Source organism: Taeniopygia guttata, chromosome 4A (assembly GCF_048771995.1).
Source record: "Taeniopygia guttata chromosome 4A, bTaeGut7.mat, whole genome shotgun sequence".
Lineage (NCBI taxonomy): Eukaryota > Metazoa > Chordata > Aves > Passeriformes > Estrildidae > Taeniopygia > Taeniopygia guttata.
This window is the reverse complement of record NC_133029.1, coordinates 6,194,340-6,214,382: the sequence shown is the minus strand read 5'-3', so window position 1 is coordinate 6,214,382 and position 20,043 is coordinate 6,194,340. Positions and strand designations below refer to the sequence as shown.

Genomic DNA, 20,043 nt, shown 5'->3' with positions numbered 1-20,043 from the left:
CGTGAGCATGGCTGCAGCTCTCCATTCCCCTCAACTCCTTTGTTCTGCACCACCCCTGGAACTGCTGATGCCAGCAGCTTCTGCAGCATGGGGTCTTCAGGGCTGGCTGCCATGAGTCCCACAGGGACAGACTGGATCCAGACTTTGCCTCCCTGGAGGGCAGCCTGACACCCAGCACAGCCCTCCCTGCATGGCTGTGACGGTGCTAGTGAAGCCCTCACAATATAGGCAGGAGATTTTTTCTCTGATCTTTCCCACCTCACATCCTGCAATTCAGGGGTGTAAAGGTAAAAGTGGCTCTACACAGCACTCAGGCACAAACAGCAAAGTGACCCTGCTGTTAGGCTGCTGACCCAAAAAGAGATGATCCATGGCAGCAGAGATGAGCCTTGTGGGTGAAGTCAGGGCCAAGCAGGAGGGTGTGTGTGACTTGAGCTCAGCTGCTTCCCCATGCTTTCCTTGCTGCACCCACTGATAGAAAAAAGCCAGTGATTCTTACCAATTTGTTTTGCTAAAGCCAGGAGGCAGCCCTCCTCTTCCCTGCCAAGCCTGCAGGACAAAAGGATGCTGGCTGGAGGCACAGAGAGGTCAGAACTGACAGCAGCACTGCAGTACAGGCAAGATACAAACAATTTACATTGATGAGGCAAGTCAGGCTGCTGAGTGACAGTGTACTGTAGGGAATGCACTGCAGCTGAAGGCAAGAATTGCATCCATGTTGCATGGACAGCATTAGTAATCACACAGGTTGACTTACATCCCCTAGAGTAAATTGGTGTCCGTCTGTTGTATTCAGAGAGGTTCCTTACTCAATCATTATCCAAATGCCTCAAATTTCTCTCTATTTTATCAAGCTTCTGGCCCCCATACTGTAAAAATTAAATGCCAGCATTTCTTTCAACATCAGTTCTTGTTTTCCAGGAGAAAACTAGTGGGTGATAGTTCAGAGACTCATTCCCTCTCTCTCTGAGCACTGAGCTCCAGTCTGATAGCAAAAATGGCATTCCTGGGACATCAACCTCCCCTCTGTGGTCCTTTTACCATGCTGTAACAAAAAAAAGAGAAAGACTCAATCACAGGCAGGATGTATAACCAGTATTTGCTGATCTGCAAAAGCCATAGATTCTCCATTTCCAGCACAATCCTGGTTCCTTGCAGCCTGGGATGTCTTAACAGGAATACACATGGGAGAGTATCCCTTGCTAGTGTTACTGACCAGCAGCATTGCACAAACTACTCCTGGATTTACAGGCTAAAGAATTTCATGTTCTCACTCCTTCAGATCCTCTCTTCCTGCCCTTGGTCCTTCAGGTTGCTCAGAAACAATTTGCTCTGTGGAAGTGGGTAGACAAACTGTTGGCTGAGGGGTTCTGCTCCCGCAGGCAGGGCCTGGTCTGCCAAAGACCAAAAGGTTTAGCAGCTCCTCTGGGTTAAAGCAAGCAGTGAAAGCAGACCAGAGGGACAACAGGAGGAAGAGTTTCCTTTTGCTAAGTTCACTATTCAGTACCTGCAGCCCCACATGGCTGCTTATGTGGAAAAGCTGGCACTCTATTAAAATCCTCCTGTTTCATATTGAGATTCCATTGCAGTCACAAGGTTCTCATACTCAAGGCTCTTCTTGTCTTTCACGGTGATCTTTTCACTGCTAGAGCACATTTCCTCCCGTAGGCACTTAACAGGGACTTCCACCTCAGGGTGCAGCAGGGCGACCTCTGCAGTGCTGCGGCTGGGACAAGAGAGACACGAGTGAGAGGGACGACTAAAGCAGATGGCACTTCATTTACATCTTAGAGACAAGATCTACCACATAATCTGTAAAACAGCAAAATTCATACTACTCTAGTGAGGACATGGGGGGCTCTGAAAGACTAGAGTAGAAAGTGATGTTAAAAGAATTGCACAAAAAGAAGCACTGGTTAATACTGGGACTATAAACTCTCATGGCATTATCATGTTATACTCTAAAGTTACCAGCAGACAGTCCAGCTTTTGGAAAGTAAGTACCAGGAATAATTAGGACAAATTGCTGCAGATGGCTATGGTGTGTGTCTGAGTAGGAAAGTAGTATGAAGGTGTTGAAGACTGAGTTCAGGGCAGAAGATGTGTTTGTATAATCATATGCTAATATAATTACTTTGCAAAGTAATACTTGGCCAAGCACTAAGACATGTTTCTTATAGAGAAAGGCAAGTGTAGAGGGAACTTAAAGGAAGAGCTGAAAATTTCTGTAATTTGCTTTGCTAAATAATGGCAAGAATTTCCCACAGAGAACAGATATCCCATGGCATGTGACAGGCACAACAAAACACCCAGAGTATCTTTCTGTTTTTCTACCATATTAAAGAACAGTCTGGCTATCTCCTGTGACCAGGTCCTCATGTTGCTAACTAAACTGCCAAGGTGTTCAGATCCTCCCCCTGTAAGGCAAATAAGTCTTTGCTTTTCACTGAACAAAGAGGCTTTTTAGGAACAGATACCAGTACAGTGCCCTCAGTCTTAGTGCCCCAAGTAGAAAATTGCACTCACAAAGCAACTTCATAGAGAGGTTCTGAAAAGAAAAAAGAAAAAGAATCTAAGATATGCAATGACTTATGTGTTGCAGAACAAAACCCAGCTTCCAGGTGTTCCCACGTTTAGGGAATAACCCTCCCACGGGTTTCTCTCTGAAAGGGATCAACCTGGGATGGAGTGATGGGGATGGGAATGATGGGGATGGGAATGATGGGGATGGGAATGATGGTGATGGGAATGACGGGGATGGGAGTGATGGGGATGGGACTGACAGGGATGGGAGTGACGGGGATGGGAGTGACGGGGATGGGACTCTCCCCCGCCTGCCACCTCGGACCGGTCCCTCCACCGCCCGCCCGCCCGCACCGTCCCGTCCCCTCCTCCTGGGGCTGCCCTGGGCTTGTCGCTGCTCACCGTCCTTCCGCCGCCGCCGCCGGCACCAGCACAGCCCCGCCGCCAGCAGCGCGCCCAGCGCGGCGCCGCCCAGCGCGGCCGGCAGCCCGAACAGCAGCGGGGACGGGGCGAGCCGCGGGGAACCTGCGGGGGGACAGCGGGGGGACAGCGCTGTCACTGCGGCCGGGGGACACGGCGCCACTCCCCCGCTGCTTCGGACGGCCTTTAAGTCCTAACCGAGAAGCGGCCGAGGCCACCTGGGGGTTCAGCCACTTCCCGGCAGTCACAGAATGCCGGGATGGTGTCGGAACTCAAAATGTCCCTCAGACATTTTCAGAGGTTCCAGGCCTCGGTCAGAAGCATTTTAGACCTTGGCAAGCAGCTGAAAACAGCTGTGATTTTGAGTTTGAGCCATGGAATGAGTTTTCCAGCATGAGACTCCACTCACCTGTGCCTGTGAAAGGCCCCACTGGAGCAGTATCCCTCCTGGAGACCTGTGTCATTGGGACTGGATCTGTCAGTGGAGAATGGTGGATGCATTGCAGCCCCACTGGGAAAATGGGGTCTGCTCTGCCAGCCTAGATTCACCCATTATCCTGTGTGTGTCTTGCCATCAGGCCTGGGGCAGCATTTGACACTCATGCTCCCCTCCCTGACCTTCCCCCCACAGGTTCCCGGCAGCCCTGGCTGATACAATGCTTTGGCTTTGCCCTGCTGGCACTTCCCTAGATTTCCAGAGGACACCTTCACTCTCTCTCTCCTATGGTGACTCCCTGGCTGGCCTGGGGGGCTTTGCCTTCAGCAGCACCATAAACTTCCTGAGATGTGGAGGCCTGTGCCAGGTCTCTTGCCCCAGAAAACCTCCCTCTGAAGCTCTGCAGCCTCAACAGTTCAGGTCCCAGATGGACACAGACAACATTTTCTTGTCCCCTCCCATCATCAGGCACATTCTCAAGCAGGGGGGGGTACCAGCCTCTGGTGTTGCCTCTGGGTAACAATCCAGACACAATTCATACACAGCATAGGTGTTTGATCTGGCTGTGGAAGAGCAAACTCCCTGCCTCTGTCTCCTCCTGCCACAGAGGTGAAGAACCCTGGCCTGGGCACTCACCTGTCACTGTGTGCTCCGTGTCACTACTGTCTTCCTGTTCGGTGGTTGAGTGGTGTCCCTCCGTGGTTCCCCCACTCGTCTGCAAGGCCGCTGTTGTTGTGGGCAGATCTGCAAGGTTAGAGGGAGGGAGAGGCTTACACAGGGGTTTGACCACCATGGTGATGCTGCTGTGGTCCAGAATTCCCCACAGGTGGGAGCAGGAGGAAGCAGCCCCCTCCCAGCTGACAGCAGGGGGATGCTGTGCCAGCAACCTCAGGCAGCACCTGCAGCACTGAGCCCTGTTCCCCTGCTGCTCCCTCCAGTGTGGGACTGCTGGGAAAAGCACCACAGGGCTTCAGCCAGAGCTTTGTGCCTGGGAGCTCAGCGAGCTCTGCCTCTTTCACAGGCCACTGTGTGGTGCCTGTGCTTGGCTCTGCCCTCAGGGGCATCACAGCTGTGCTGATCCACTACCCAGGCAAGGAGAGCTGCAAGTTTTCCACCAGGCACCCCTCATGGAATTGTTTAGATTGAAAAATTCCCCTGAGGCCTTTGAGTCCAACCTGTCACACACTGTGCTGCAGAGCCTGGAGGTGTCAGAGCCTGGAGGTGTCAGAGCCTGGAGGTGTCAGAGCCTGGCGTGTGTGAGGTGCAGTGTGTCCCCTGAGACACGCAGCTGGTGCCGGGGAGCAAAGGCCAGTCTGGTTTGTTCTGCCACTGAATTACCACTCACTTGTTCCTTGTTCTCAAAATAAAGTCACGACTCCTTGTCTAAACTTGCTGAACTGCAGTGGGCAGCCTTAGAGAACTTCAGAAAACCCACAGAGGAATAAATAAAAGCTGTTTGAAGTAGAAATCCTCTTTTGCATCAGAAAAGAGCAGTTCCTGAGAGAGGAGGAAACTGACTGGAGGAAATAAAGCAGGACACAGACTGGAGCCAGCGGGGAGGGCCGTGTGCGGGTGCTGAAGGCGTTTGGCATTTCCTTCTCTCCGGGCAGGGAGGAGGATGCTGCCGGCTCGCCCTGCAGAGGGATTTCTCCCGGGGCCGTGCCGCGGCTCTCACCTGTCACCGTCAGCCGCACGGCATCGCTGCGCTGCACGGCGCCGGCCCCGGCCCTGTTCTGGGCCTCGCAGAAGTACGTGCCGCTGTCCGAGGGCCGCAGGCTGGGCCAGGCCAGCTCGGGCCCGCTGCTCAGCAGCTCGGCCGTGCCCGCCGGGGCGCTGCGGAACCAGCGGTAGCTGATGGGAGGGGACCCGCCGGCCTCGCAGGTCAGCCTGGTGCTGGCTCCGGCCGGCAGCGTCAGCCCCGGCTCCGCAGCTCGGATGATGGGCTTGGTGGCTGCCACTGGAACACAAAGCACAGGGGCCCAGGTCGCGGAGGCCTGGCTCTGCTGGGGACGGTCCCCCTGGCACAGCAGTTCTCGCTCCTGCTGTCGGTGCCTTCCCGGAGGAAGGAGCTCGGCTCCCACAGCACCTCCCTGCACAGGTTGAGTTCAGGTAACCTGCGTGTTAATCCCGGTTACACCATTGCTGCCGCCCTTTCACAAAATCCTGCTCTCTGGGGTGGGTGGCTCCGTGCAGAAAGAGTTTTTTCTAGCACACAGTGAGGATGCTCGGGAAGGGGAGAAGGCAGACTTGGCTCACAGAACCCCCACCTGCTGAACCACAGAGAGTTGGTTGCCTGCACAGAACCAGACCTGGGTATTATCTCAGACATCATAGGTTCAATTAGCCCATCAATAGATCCAGCCTGAGCCGTACATTAACTGGCTCCCTTCCCCAGTTTATTCCTACCCCTCCATGTGTTGAGAATGCTAACCAACACAGCAAGGAAGGCAGAAGCTTCAACCCCCAGCCTAGTGTGGTGTGAAAGACTATTCGCACCAACATTGGTCCCCCCTACCTTCTTTTGGTTTAACCTGGCTGCACAAGAGCAGGACTTTACTGCTGGATTTACCTTTGACAACTTTAACTGTAGTGGTCACCTCTTTTGTTACCAAGCTGTTATCTGTAGACCTCCAGATGATTTGACAAGTGTAGTGTCCACTGTCAAGCATTTCAAGGTTCTGAATGAGGAGTGAGGCATCCCCTGGGCTGTGCTTTGGGACACTGACTCGGCCTCGGAATTTAGACAGCAAGATGTGGTCACCAGTGCTGTCCCTCTGGAAGATGGTAGCAATGCTGGAGTCCCGCTCAATGCTCCATCTGAGCGCTTGCTGCGTGAACCCTTCTGAAGGCACATAGGTACATGGTACAGTGGCAGATCCCATCCATGTGCCCGTGACCTGGTGGACACTAGACAGATCCAGGAGGGCTGTGGAGAACAGCAGTGGAAGGGAAGAAATCAGAATGCAGCAGAGGAGGGAAACCTCCGGATAGACAGGACTCACTGGGCAGTAGGTGCTAGCATGAGGTCAGGTCTCAGATGTGCTGTAACCACAGCACTAAGCCAGCCCACATCATCAAGCATGGGGAAGTGAACAGCTGCCTTGACCTCATGTCTATTTTTATTGTGTTTCTCTCTGGGCACTTGCCAATTCTTAATTCTTTCTCAGTACAGAGAGCCTCCTTGTGAGCAGGAACGTTTAGAGATATTCCCTGCAGTACTGAACCTGAAATAGGAATGGTGGACCAAAGCCTATCCTTTTGTTTTAGCCTTGGGAAACTTCAGACCTGACCCAGATCAGCACCCTGCCAAATGTTCAAGTAGGCACAGAAGAAAAGTGGGAAGATTTTCTCCACACATTCTTCCAGTTTCTCCAGCTGCCTGCCCATGGTTCCACATCTCCTCTGGGAAGTGCCTCTTGTAAGTAACAAATCACCTGAATTTCATTTGACTTGGCTCAGCTCTCCCAATACTCCTTATTCTTCCCCCGCTTCCATCCCTGGAAAGACACTGGTTATATTCAGCAGCTTTAGCTCACAAGAAGTTGGTTGAAAGGCAGATCCCTGTAATCTGCAAAGCTGATTCAAGTTTTTTTATTACAAGATGGGGAATATATTTCAACCCAATTTTCTAAATGTCGGGAACAATCCTGTACTTTTGTATACAACTTGTAAGAGCGCTTTTCTCTTATTTCCCAAAACTATCCTCTGCTGCTGCCAGTGTCCTACATGCCCTGAGAAAGGGTATATTCACTCAGGGGAATAGGAACTGAAGCCAAGGTTCCAGTCCCAGCTTTCCTGATGCAACCAGAGAGTCACTAAGTAAGAGACCAAGAGGAATCAAATGTGCCGGCACCTGGTCTCACAACTCTTCTTCTTCCTAGGGCCATGCTAACAGAACAAAGAGGATGAGTTATTAAATTTAGAATGCATATTCCGTCTTCACCAAGACTGTTTTTAGAGCTGGACACCACAGTGGGCCCCAAAAAACTGTATTCTGCCCTTGCCTTGGGGCAGTGAAGCTGACTCTCCCAATACTGCCCCATTTGCTGCACTCTTGAAACCACCTCGTTGTATCTGATGCCAAAGGAAATTCTCATGAATTCTCAGGCTCTGTGGTTAATACAATAAGCTAAAGACTTTCTAATTGACTTGTCAATTAACAAAAAAAATGATGCTATAAATTCAAATGATTTTTGCTATCCTCTTAGTACTCTAATTTTTTTCTTATACATTGAAGCATTTACTCACCGTTGCAACTGATGAAAGTCATCACAAACACCATTATCCGCTCAACTTCTCCCATTCTCCCAGAAGTGCAGGTTTGTCCTTTCCCCAAGAGACTCCCACCCTCCTGGGACCAGATTGCAAGTGAAGAACACTTCCCTTTAGTCTGTCCTTTGTCATCAAGGATCCTCTTTCTGAAACATCACGAGTCCGTTTCACTGCTGAGTTAGGTGAAGGGTGAAGAAAGGCGAAAGGCTGTATGGATCTTTCCAGTCCCATTCCTCGTCCCCATCCACTTCTCTTGATGCAGCCCAGGACCCAGCTGCCTTTTTGAACTCCCAATGTCCATTGCCAGGTCATGTTGAGCATCACAGACTCTCTCAGCTCACATTTCTGCTGCAATGGTCCAGTTCATGGGCAAAAGTCATGTTCTGAAGGCACACGCTGTGTTTGCCAAGGAGGTGACTTTTGACGGGCAGCCAAGGGACATTCTGAGTGTGCACTATAGAGTATCTTTAAAAGTACTTCCAAGAATTATCTAGGTGTGATGCATAGGATTGATGAGTGCTTATTAATTATTACCAGAAGGAGAAGGATTTACAGAAATATAAGAAACATGTATAAAAGTAAATCTACTGACCTAGTGAATTCTGTTACAGGGGTTTAATAGTAGAGCAACTTTTTGGGATTTATTCCATAGCCATGCCTTAGTATATGGTTCTGCTGCACCAGGAAAACAGAATCTTTGGCAGATGTGTCTGAGGGACAGGGAGCTGTTTTCTACTGGGACTGGGAGAGAAAGGTAAATGGGATGGTTTTGCCACAGCCTTGTCCCATCACAACAAATACCTACCTGTCTGCTTGGGCTGAAACATTCACCTTGCAGCTGAATCCATCTCTGAAGTGCTGCTCCATGTCAGTAACAGTTCATTCCCTCTCTGCTAGGGTAAGGAGAGCTGGAAATTATCTTCATTTTCTCAGAGTCAGTAAACTATTAGAACTCATAGATCTCATTTCAGTCCCAGGTAGAGGCATGCCCACCCGTGGGGCCCTTGCTGACTGTGATTCCAAGTTCCACCCTGCTGATCGCTGTGGTGGAACTTGTCTGGAGCAAAAAATAAATGTTGTGCTCCAAGACCTGATGCAACAAATTCATCCAGAGCTCTGAGAGCCCTGCCACCAGCTGCCATCCTGCTGAGGAAGATGATGGAGGCAGCCACATCGGTTCTTGCAAAGCATATCTATGTAAGACATTGAAACTTGATTTTTGCTGACTTTTCTTCTTGACATCTTTGCTGCAGCTGCCAGTGGGGTATCAGTGCACATGGCCTGTATCCATCTGCCCATGCTGCCCCTGAGAAGATTTTGGCAATGTTTGAGTCTTGCCTAAAAGCAAGCAAGCAAACAGAAAAGTGCTTGTAAAGTTGCTAGCTGTGTCACTCAGAGAGGGAAATGTGTCCACTTTCATAGAGGTGATTAAAACCCAGCCCTTTCCACACCCTGATCCATGACTGGCAGTAAAGCCTTGTCCCAAACAGTCTCCTACACAAAACAGTTTAAGAGAAGCTGGGTTTTGGGGAACACACCCTGAAAGAAGTTGAAAACCCAAGCTAAAACTGCTGATAGGATTATTTTTTGAACCGGATGTGCAAGACTTCCTGAGGCTCTAGTTATGCAGGATTAAAAAAAAAAAAAAAAAAAAAAAAAAAAAAAAAAGGCACTATTTAACTAAAGCAGACATGAATAACTGTAGTTCCCCAAATGTGATGTACATGACATCTTTCTCTCCCTGGACACAGACACAGCTCCCTGAGTCACACAGGCCATTTTTTCCTTACTGAAAGGACTTCTCATAGTTTTGTATCTGAACACAAGAAGAAAAAGCCCTCAAAGTCTCAGACATGTTGGCTAGCTACCTGGTTTATTAAAATGCAGTATTTTATTCTGGTGTCTCTGCTCTGGGTTGAACTTGCTGCTCTCTCCCTCGCAGTGCTGCAGGTGAGGCACGCTGCAGCCTGTCCCCACAGGTACCCACCTTCCTCCCACACACAGGACAGGACACTCTCTCAAGTGTCATTTCTTCAAGTACCACAGCTCAGGCACTCGTTGTTCTGCCATTTCTGCTACTCATCTTGGGCTAACTACAGATGCAAAGTCCCCATGTCCCCAAACCTGAGCACAGATGGTGACTCAGACCCTGTTCATAGGGACCAGCTTTGCTGAGCCTACATCTTACATTCATCTTCTGACAAAGTTTGCCAGTGGCCAGAGAAGTTTGCTACCATTTTTTCTGGTGATAAATAAGATCCTTAGTGTTCAAGGAGATGAAATTCAGTACCCAACTATGAGCAAATGACCAAAAAGTAGATAACCTAAGAAGAAAGGCCTTAAAGTGCTCTTTTTCAACCATATGCACTCAAAAAAACCCCATTTTTTACTTGAGACTTTCTTGTTTAGTCCACCCATAGTTAACTTATGGATCTGACTCAACAGAGTATATTTTACTAAGTACTTTTTGGATGTCCCTCAGAAGCTGATTGTGTGACCTCCCCCCAGCCATTCACACCACAGTTCTGTCACATCAGATAATCATATAGTCACTCATCAAAACATAATCTTGTTCCACTTAAAGAAATAGAAATTAGTGTAAATCAGCATTTTCCCTTAAACCTTGTGTGACAGAAACATGATGTACAAGTGCTCTCTCTGAAAAACTCACTTCCCTTCCCAGGATTTTCCAGGTCAATGACATTAGTTCTGGGTTGCTCTTATTTTGGCCAAATCCTTGTCAACAGCTGCTGATTCCAAGAAAGTGACCCATGTGTACGATGTCTTCTGAGTTCCCGTTTCTTTCCTGGTGCTGCAGGTGGGCTGCACGCCCCCAGCCATCAGAGCAGTACAGATGTCCCTTACCTGCAGCCACCACACACGTCACTGCCGGTGCTCTCTGGAGTCTCAGCACCACCTGATGCTTTTTTCAGACTGCCCAGTTCCTCCTCTCAGTGCTCTGCAGAGGCTGGCTGAGCTCTTGGGTTTGCTAAACAAAACTGATCTGCTGTGACTTCAGCTCATCCTCTGCCACTGCACAGGGTGCACAGCAGCTGCTCTTCTGCCCAGGTACACCCCAGACCAAGTCAGGACCTGGACCTTGTCCAGCTGTCCCACAGTGCAAGCAGACACAAAACACATGGAGACCGTAATTCATGGATTTATTTTGAGTTTCATGAGCTTGCCTTACAACAGCTGTATTTAATATCATCAGCTCCTGGTGCTGGCTGTCCAGCCAGGATAACATTGCGGTTTAACCACATTGGGAGGGCTGCATTGCCCATGACTTTGCAGTGCAGCTGGTATTGAGTGGTTTTGGGGCAAGCTGTGGGATTCCTTGCAGCCCTTACCCATGTGGTTTCAGCAGTGAGAGCTCAGACCCCAGTGTGACTGACCACCCTGTCCCTCAGTGGGACACCCTTTGTATCTCTGCCTTCCCTCATGCTCCCTCCTCCCCTGACATTCTTAACGAAGAGAACTAAAACTTGTAGCACAGGAGAAAGTATAAGGTCACTGATAAGTGCCTGGTAGTTTGTGCATTCTGATGAACTTTTTAGTCATTAATTCCTATAATTTCCCATTAGACCTCTGGCTCTCAGCCCTGGGTGAGCAGCACAGTGTTCCACATTTATTTCTGTGTTGCATACAAAGAAGTACTCTTCCTTTTGAAAGTGCTACCAGATAATTATCACTAATTTCTGCATCCTTTTCAGAGAAACTGAAACAAATAGTCACTTCACCTTTTCAGCCCTGACCCCCATAGGCACTCTTTGCTCATTTGTTTCTTCTTTTTTTTCCATGAGATGGTTTGCACAGATGTGGTTTTGTACTGATAATTATTCTTTACAATCTTTCTCAGTAACTTTTCTTGCTCTGCTAAAACCAAGATGAGGCCAACATGCACGTAAGGTAGCAACATTCCATGGGCTTTACGCTACCACAATCATGTTTTTTGACTGGAATACCTTTCTATGAGCACCTCACACTCCCTTTGAATTCTGGTGAGTTTTGAACTGATGCTCAGAGACCTGCAGATGCAGAGCTGTCCTGAGTGTGAGCAGCACAGCTGGGGGCCCATTAATCCTGTGCCTGTGTTACCAGTGTCTTGCTCATCTCTTGGGTCACTCCCTCCGTTTTAGATCTGCCTGCATGGCCTTTAGTGGGATACAGAGGATTTCCCTGTTCATTATAAAACGGTCCCTCCATAACTCTGCATAATCGATTTACTCAGGCCAGTAGAAATTATTCGTAACTTACTCTTCAGGCCTTTTAAGCTGGGAGGAAAGTACTTTCTCAGTATCTAGTAAGGGGCTATGAGTGTTAACAAAATATATGAGGCATGTTGTAACAATCCTACTGCAAACTTATGGAAAAGTACCTAATTCCTTTCAAATATCCATCATGCATTTGAAGAGAGGACAGAGAACACAAGCTCAGAAAGAATGTGCTGGGTTGCAGTACCAGAGCTGTGGCCAGTGTGCCCAGACCTCACTGCAGTGCTATGGAGGGCGATGAAGGGCAGCACAAGGACAGCAGGGGACATTCCTGCTTCCTCTAGTGTGGCAGGTTCCCGAGTTTCTCTTGGCTTTAATCTGCTTTTCATTGTTTCTGTAAAATCTCTCTTCTATCAAATCTGTGCAGCATCAGGTGGGCAGGAGAAGAGCCATCGATGCCCAAGTCAACCACATCCTGCCCTGCTCACCCACAGGGATGGGGATGCTGAGCAGCCCTCAGTGCTGGCTCTCCTCCACCACACAAAGGCTGGAAACACCAGTTCTTTTGGCCAGATAAAGCAGTAAGTTCAGTACAGTGCTCCTAGCCTGCTGCAGCATTCAAAGGGCTTTCTTGGATAGAGGTGGTGAAAGGGAATCAAGGAAAACAAAATCAGAAATTCTATACAGCAGTCTGCAACTGGAGTTCCTGCATTTTTCACTGCAGGGACTGTCAAGAGCAACCACTGCTTGTCCAACCCAGGGGCAAAAGGGAAAATAAATATGAATTTTGTCTGGGTGAAGGTGCTCCCCAGGACTGGTGTCTGCAGAGCATTGTTGGTTTTCAGGAAGTGTCCCCTACTTCATACTCAGACTCCTGGGGGTTTGCAACAGAGTCAGACACATTATTTACTTCTTCAGGGACTTTGTTTTCCCCAAGCTGTATCACATAGCTGTTTTCAGTGGCAGAGATGGGTTCCTCATAATGACCTGTGCTTGAAGAAGCTGCTGCTTTCATGTTATGGCTGAAATTAAAAAATAAAAATTAAAAAAAAAAGAATAGCAACCAGAGTAAACAAAGCATCTCCAACCATCAGAATTTTGAAAGTATTATGGTCTGACTCAAACCCATGTAAACTCAGGCCACTGGGCTATGGCAATATTCTGAAGGAGAGGATTCTGTCCTTTGCTTTCTGGTGGCAGAAAAACCTTGGGCATTGTAGCAGCATCACTTCCAACCCTGAGGAATTTTCCAGGGAAAGGCAGCAAAGGGCGTACAAGCAATTAAAAGATTACCACAATTTCTTGCACTGGCACAGTGAGATAATTGCTGAAGATAAATAAATATTTATAAAAAGTATTGAAGGAAGGGTAAATTGAGAACTGCAAGCAGCCCACATCCACTGTCTGGCTTATGGTATCTAATATTTTGTAAAGGAAGATAGGTCCTCTGAGGATAAATGTCATCACAGCATTTGTTCCCTTGCTCAGAGTTCAAATGTTACTTAAACTGCTGCCTTACACAGTGCTGGGGAAGCCTAGCACTGGGATGCTGGCACATCCCACTGCAATACTCAGGTCAGCAGCACTTTGTACCTAGAGAAGTGGCTCTCCTTCTATGTTTTGACCAGATTATCAGGCTTTCCAGTAAAACTTCCACAGGTTACAGTTAGATCAGGATGTGAAATCTGAGTTTAGAAATAGCTATAACTTCCCTCTTAGCTATGGTTAGAAGCAAATTCAGCCAGGGATGTTTTGAGGATAAATGGTCTCTAGAAGGGGAGTTCCTTCCCTTTGCATTTGAAAAAACACTGGGAATTTAGCCTACAAAAAATGCAGAAAATTTAGCCTTGGCAGTCATCTTCAGTCATCGTAACCCCTCCCTGGGCTTACGAGTCAATAAGCAGTGCTTGCTCACTTCTACAATTGTGACATTGCCATGAAAAAGATCTTTCTTCCCACATTCTTTGTTGCCATGGAAAGCCCACAAGCCATCCTACAACGTGCTGTTGAGCTAACTGTGAACCTCTTCACCCAGACTGCTTAAGGGGGTTTTCATTATGACAGCTAATAGCAGTGCCTTTTATTTTTGCTCTGATACATCCCCCCAGGAGTCATCAATGTGCCAGATAAAGGATTATACTCACAATTTTACATCATAGACTTGAGCTGGAAAAGAAAAATCAGAATTTGTATCAATAACTTGCATTTAAATTCTTAAAAAAAAATAATTTCTTTGTTTATCTTATTGGTTTAAGAAAATGACCTCTGAAGGCAGAACAAAAATAACAGCCTTGGATATCATGTTAGGTGGGTGATGACTCAGTTTCCCAGGATTCAGTCCAAGAAAACAAAACCAACCCAGCTCTCACACAACTGGGTTATTTTGACCCAATGTCAAAGATAAAGCTGAGGGTAGAAACTAGAACTCCCCAGTTTCCCTATTCATTAGAAGTTCAATAAAGAACAGTTTTGAAAGTGACTATTCTGGATTCCTTTAAAAAAATAAGGATAAAAATAAGAAAAATGGCAAAAGAACTATTTGACAATTTTATTATTAATTGGTAGCATGGAGTCATAAGAAGATCATTAGCGAAACAAAGAAGAAAATGAAGTTTGTGGGATCTCAAACCCCACAGCACACCTGTGTGCTCCCTGCACTGCCAGTGAGGAGGGGCTTCCAGGAACTCTTGGTCAAGGGGATTTGTGGTGGCAGTGCAGAGAGACAGAGGCATTCAGTGAATGGATCCTGTGACCAGGACCAGAGAGGGAACAAATTCATATGGAATAGGGAGAATTGACAATGACCTCTTCCCTTCTGGGTGCCAACTACAGGAACTACTGAACAGCAACTGCTGCCAAAGGCACTCCCCAGCAGCAGGACAGGATGAACCCTCTGCTTTAAAGATTTGGAACAATGAGCCTGGCCAAGCAGGAGAGTCTGAGCCCTGGGATGTCCGTGAGGAGCAGTGAGAAACAACCATCCCGAAGCCACACATCTTGGGATGGGCTGCAGGGCAGGGGCTGAGCTGCCCCAGAGCCAGGGCAGGGATGAGAGGGGGCAGCTGAGGAGCACCAGGGCCGCTGCTGCCCCAACCCCATGGCTGGTTCCTGGAAGACCCTCCTGACTGCAAGGACTTCTCTGCCTCTTTGGACCTCCCACCATCTGTGTCATCTACTGCCTGCACAATGCAGGTGCCAGAGCTGCAGCTGGTGGCTGCAAGCTCTGCTCCAGGCCCCAGAACCCATCAAAGGAAAAGCCATGCTGGGCATGTGTAAAACATTCAGGTTCTCCAGAACATTCTACTCACCATCTTTGGGCTTTCTAATGCAAGTGATGAGAGAGATGACAAGGAAAACCACAGCACCACACACCAGAGCAATCAGGATGACCACGTACAGGGACAAGCCAGTCCTCTGGAAATCTAAAACAATACAACAGAGGATTTTCAGACAGAGGAGCCCTCCTGGGTGACAGCAGCAGCAGGAACATGACATTTACCATGTCCCTGAGGACAGCAAGTCAGCCCTGCCTGAGCATGAGGGGCTGTGTCCCCACAGAGCCTTGGTCCTGTGGCTCTGAGTGGGTGTTGTGTGACCCAGCACTGTGTACACCTCACCAAGGGACCACAGCTCTACAGACAGCGTCCATCTCATGTTGAGGTGACTAGGGATGTGAGCTGGCAGGGTAATTGCACTGCATATCAGGAAATAAAGCTTTCCATTCAGGGGTGCTGCTCAGCTCTGTTTGGAAAGTGTCTAAACCTGTCCCAATGCCGCAAAGCTGGAGAATCTGCAGACCTGCTCAAGGCACACACTGAGGCTTTTCTGCTGTTTCAGCTTTGACAGTCCAAGATAAAAATGCACCGACTGCTCAGGAACACAGCAACACATAAATGTGTGCACCATATATCAACTTTTTTTGGGTCATTCTTCCATAAAAACATCCGGAGCCTTTTGAGGTGTCACCAGGAATTATCTGGGTCCTTTGAGAACAGATCTTAATGCAATTTGCAGCTAAAAAGGCAGAATACTAATTTTGACTACAGAGCATCTGGTTTGAGTCCTTAATCTTCTTCTCAGCTCAGTTTTGCTCTTACTTACCACGAATTGTTTCATTCTTCCCTGGATGTCCAACACCACTCTCAGGAGTTGTTGCTGTTATGGGCAGATCTGGAAAACAAACATGAGTTAAAGTCTGACAGTGCATTTCCAGCTCTCATTTTAGCACTAGGAGATCTGGGATTTGAGCTGTAGGATCAGAAGAGAATGCCTGCAGCCCCTCTACAAGGTGATGAAAACAGGCAAACTGCAGAAATAAGCACTATATATACACTATAATATAGAGAGAGTTCATGTAGTACCATATAGTTACTGGCTGGATACAATATATGGTATATATTTGTATAAAAAAACTACATAGACAGACAGCAGGTACCTGTCAGGTTTGCATTTGTATGTCTGCACACACACACCTGCAGTAGTGGTGGGACCCCATGGAGTCCAGGAGATTCCTGAGGTGCCTCCAGACACCAGCTCTGTTCGAGCCATTTCTGCAAGAACAATCAACACCTGTCAACATCTTCCCTCAGCTTCCAGTGACTGACACCAGCTTCCACAATCCCCACGTGATTGCCGGGGCACCATAAATCCAAATGAAGCATAATCCAACCATAGAAAGTTTCCACAGGCAGATCTGCTCTAGTCCAGGCAAAAATTCCCACATTCCACAAAAAGCAAATGGGAAACCACAAGCCCTCCCTCAAAACTGCTGTTCCTGGTCAAGTACATGTTTTCAGTTGGGTCTGAGGAAGCTTTTGCATCCCTTGTGTCTGCCACTGGAGACACCAGATCTGCCTCCCCTAAGCAGCTTCCATTCAGGATCAGATAACAAGCAAAAAAACCCTTTAGAGGAGAACCAAACCCAGAACATCCCATCACATATGATCTGCAATTTAGGAAATGGCATTTTCAGCAGTCCAAAGACATGTACAGTCTCTTCTACAAAGAACAACATATAAACCCTCTGTGGATTGGAAACTGAGGGAAGGAAGATGTTTCAGAGCCTGGCGTGTGTGAGGTGCAGTGTGTCCCCTGAGACACGCAGCTGGTGCTGGGGAGCAAAGGCCAGTCTGGTTTGTTCTGCCACTGAATTACCACTCACTTGTTCCTTGTTCTCAAAATAAAGCCACGACTCCTTGTCTAAACTTGCTGAACTGCAGTGGGCAGCCTTACAGAACTTCAGAAAACCCACAGAGGAATAAATAAAAGCTGTTTGAAGTAGAAGTCCTTTTTTGCATCAGAAAAGAGCAGTTCCTGAGAGAGGAGGAAACTGACTGGAGGAAATAAAGCAGGACACAGACTGGAGCCAGCGGGGAGGGCCGTGTGCGGGTGCTGAAGGCGTTTGGCATGTCCTTCTCTCCGGGCAGGGAGGAGGATGCTGCCGGCTCGCCCTGCAGAGGGATTTCTCCCGGGGCCGTGCCGCGGCTCTCACCTGTCACCGTCAGCCGCACGGCATCGCTGCGCTGCACGGCGCCGGCCCCGGCCCTGTTCTGGGCCTCGCAGAAGTACGTGCCGCTGTCCGAGGGCCGCAGGCTGGGCCAGGCCAGCTCGGGCCCGCTGCTCAGCAGCTCGGCCGTGCCCGCCGGGGCGCTGCGGAACCAGCGGTAGCTGATGGGAGGGGACCCGCCGGCCTCGCAGGTCAGCCTGGTGCTGGCTCCGGCCGGCAGCGTCAGCCCCGGCTCCGCAGCTCGGATGATGGGCTTGGTGGCTGCCACTGGAACACAAAGCACAGGGGCCCAGGTCATGGAGGCCTGGCTCTGCTGGGGACGGTCCCCCTGGCACAGCAGTTCTCGCTCCTGCTGTCGGTGCCTTCCCGGAGGAAGGAGCTCGGCTCCCACATCACCTCCCTGCACAGGCTGAGCTGAGCTCCACCGCGCACGGTGTCCTGCAGCCTCTGTAAACCTCCCACACTGGGCAGACAGAGGGCAAGCACATGCTGGTGGGGTTTAGTCAAAGAACAGCAATACAGTATCCCCACTGTTGCGTGCCACTGGGAAACATTGAGCCTTTGGCTACAGATGGAGCCTGGGGTGAACTGGTCCTTGAGGAGCCACAGGTCCTCCCCGAGCTGCAGGGTGCTGTGTCCTGGGCAGAATTTCTCTCTAACCTATTTGCTGTTTCTTGCTGGAGGCTGACACTGATCAGAAAAATGCTTCTGCGTGCAAGCACACAGTCACTGCCTACCTGCTCTGTCTAATTCCCAAAAGCCTTCCCCTCCTGAAGCAGTCTCCTTCTTCGATTTACCTTTAACAACCTCCAAACTGGTGGTGATCTCCTTTGCTATCAGGCTGTTGTTGCTGTCTCTCCAGGTGACCTGGCAAGTGTAGGTCCCTCTGTCAGAGATCTCCAGGTTCAGGATGAGGAGAGACACATTTCCTGGGGCATCCTTTGGGACGCTGACTCTGTTCCTGTACTCAGACAGGAGAACATGGTCCCCGGCGTCATCCCTCCGAAAGATGGTGCCTGAACCCTTGTTGTGTACCACAGTCCAGGTGAGGGTTTGCTGCACGAGGTCCTTCACCGGCACATAGGCACAAGGCAGAGTGATAGACTCCTTCCAGACCCCTTTGACCTCACTGGGGCCACTCAGGTCCAGAAAAGCTGCAGGAAGAAAGGAAGATGAAAGTTAAGCCACAGAACAGCCAGGGTGAAGGCAGCTCACAGGTGGTGAAGCTATGGCAAGAGCATTGGCAAAGAGAACCCACCAGGTGAGAAACACAGCAGTGGGGAGTGTGAGGGTTGGGCTGCTCAGGGGTGGGTTATCCAAAAATCAGTGTGGCATGAGGACGGGAGGTGGCTGATGGCCAGGGTGCAGTCTGATGCTTTCCTGTCACCACCAGCACTGAGTAGAGCACAGGATCAGAGTTATTGGATAACTTAGGCTTGAGGGAAGGAGATGGTTTGAAGTCCAGGTTGCAGCCAGTGTCTGCTCTAGACATCCCCTTGGGGCTTCTGAGGAATAGCAAGGACTTCCCTCCTCCACTGCCTATTTTGTTTTTCTGAAACACACCATTCTCTCAGCCTAAGCCAAACATGAAAAACTTAAACCACTGGGTAAAGAAACTGAAAACTCTTTTTCCTGTAAAAATTGCCTTTGTCCCAGTACATTTCTCTCACTCTGAGGACTGAAGCTAAACACTTCCCAGAACAGTCACCCCTGCCAAGCACACACAGACAGGGCAGGGGCCCGTGCCCAGCCCAGACTCACCGCCGCAGTGGAGAAGGGAACCCAGGAGCACGGCTGCTCGCAGCATCATTCCCATCCTTCCTTCACGGCTGCCCCCTCTCCAGCCAGACTGACCTGCTTTTCCCAAGCTGGGGTAAGTCAGGAACACTTCCCTGCCTGGGTTCACTCTGTCACCAAGCATCTGGGACAACAGCTGGTGGCTTTTCCTTCCTCTTTATCAGAAAACAAGTGTCTCATAGACCACTGGCAGAGGCGTGGGCAGAGCGGAAATCCTAAGGAAGGGTGCAAAGAGGAAAGTTTTAAAATTATTTCTATGTTATTTGGTATTTTCTGCTGCGTATGTTTGTCCCCCTTCTGTTTTTTAATTTTTTTTCCTTTATATCTTTTGATTCCTAGGCAACCATTTCTTCCTCTTTTCATCCTTGTGTTGCTTGCTGACAAATAAGCCTTACCATGCAATTACACACACACAGGTCTGAGAGAAAACTCATAAGGAGTTGAACCACTTAGGTCCTCATAATTCACTTTCTCACTGGCTTCTATGACACCCACCACTTTGCTTTAAGTAAAGGTTCATGAAACCCCTTAAATCTTTACATTACCAGTGCAAGACAGATGATTGTTGTAGGCCGCTTCCAACTGAAATTTTCTATATCACTCTATCACATCTAAGAGAGGATGAATTCAAGTACACAAATCTAAAGTAAAAAATTTCCCAAGAGTTACAGATACCTACAACCCTTTTTATCTCACAGATAGATCCTCCCTTCTCACAAAGCAATTTAGCTGCTTGGTTTAATTGATTAATTGTTTTCAATTACAAGCCCTAATTGGGGCCATACTTTCCTCTGGTGCCTTCAGACTACTGGGAATAGGTGAACATGGAGATGCCCAGAGAGAAAAAGAGGAACTTGTCACAGTAGAAAATCTTT

At 48.8% G+C, this 20,043-nt stretch overlaps 2 protein-coding genes across 3 annotated transcripts; both read right to left on the bottom strand.

Annotated features, from left to right (window-relative positions):
• Window positions 1–1,080: 1,080 nt before the first annotated feature.
• VSIG4 (V-set and immunoglobulin domain containing 4) lies at window positions 1,081–7,784 on the bottom strand. The gene is made up of 8 exons (XM_030272499.4): window positions 7,628–7,784; window positions 5,949–6,305; window positions 5,055–5,336; window positions 4,016–4,123; window positions 3,353–3,418; window positions 2,926–3,048; window positions 2,527–2,548; window positions 1,081–1,726 (listed from the first exon to the last, which is right to left on the bottom strand). The coding sequence occupies exons 1-8, from the start codon at window positions 7,680–7,682 to the stop codon at window positions 1,552–1,554; spliced, it is 1,188 nt and encodes a 395-aa protein (XP_030128359.4). The 5' UTR covers window positions 7,683–7,784; the 3' UTR covers window positions 1,081–1,551.
• A 3,011-nt stretch (window positions 7,785–10,795) lies between these two features.
• On the bottom strand, window positions 10,796–19,376 carry LOC115495221 (V-set and immunoglobulin domain-containing protein 4). 2 transcript variants are annotated; one of them, XM_030272497.4, is made up of 8 exons: window positions 19,133–19,376; window positions 18,169–18,525; window positions 17,357–17,638; window positions 16,338–16,415; window positions 15,967–16,035; window positions 15,174–15,287; window positions 14,010–14,031; window positions 10,796–12,887 (listed from the first exon to the last, which is right to left on the bottom strand). In XM_030272497.4, exons 1-8 carry the CDS (start codon window positions 19,290–19,292, stop codon window positions 12,707–12,709), a joined length of 1,263 nt encoding a protein of 420 aa, XP_030128357.4. In that variant the 5' UTR covers window positions 19,293–19,376; the 3' UTR covers window positions 10,796–12,706. The 2 variants fall into 2 exon arrangements, with proteins under 2 accessions (XP_030128357.4, XP_030128358.4); XM_030272498.4 differs by lacking the exon at window positions 16,338–16,415.
• Window positions 19,377–20,043: the final 667 nt, after the last annotated feature.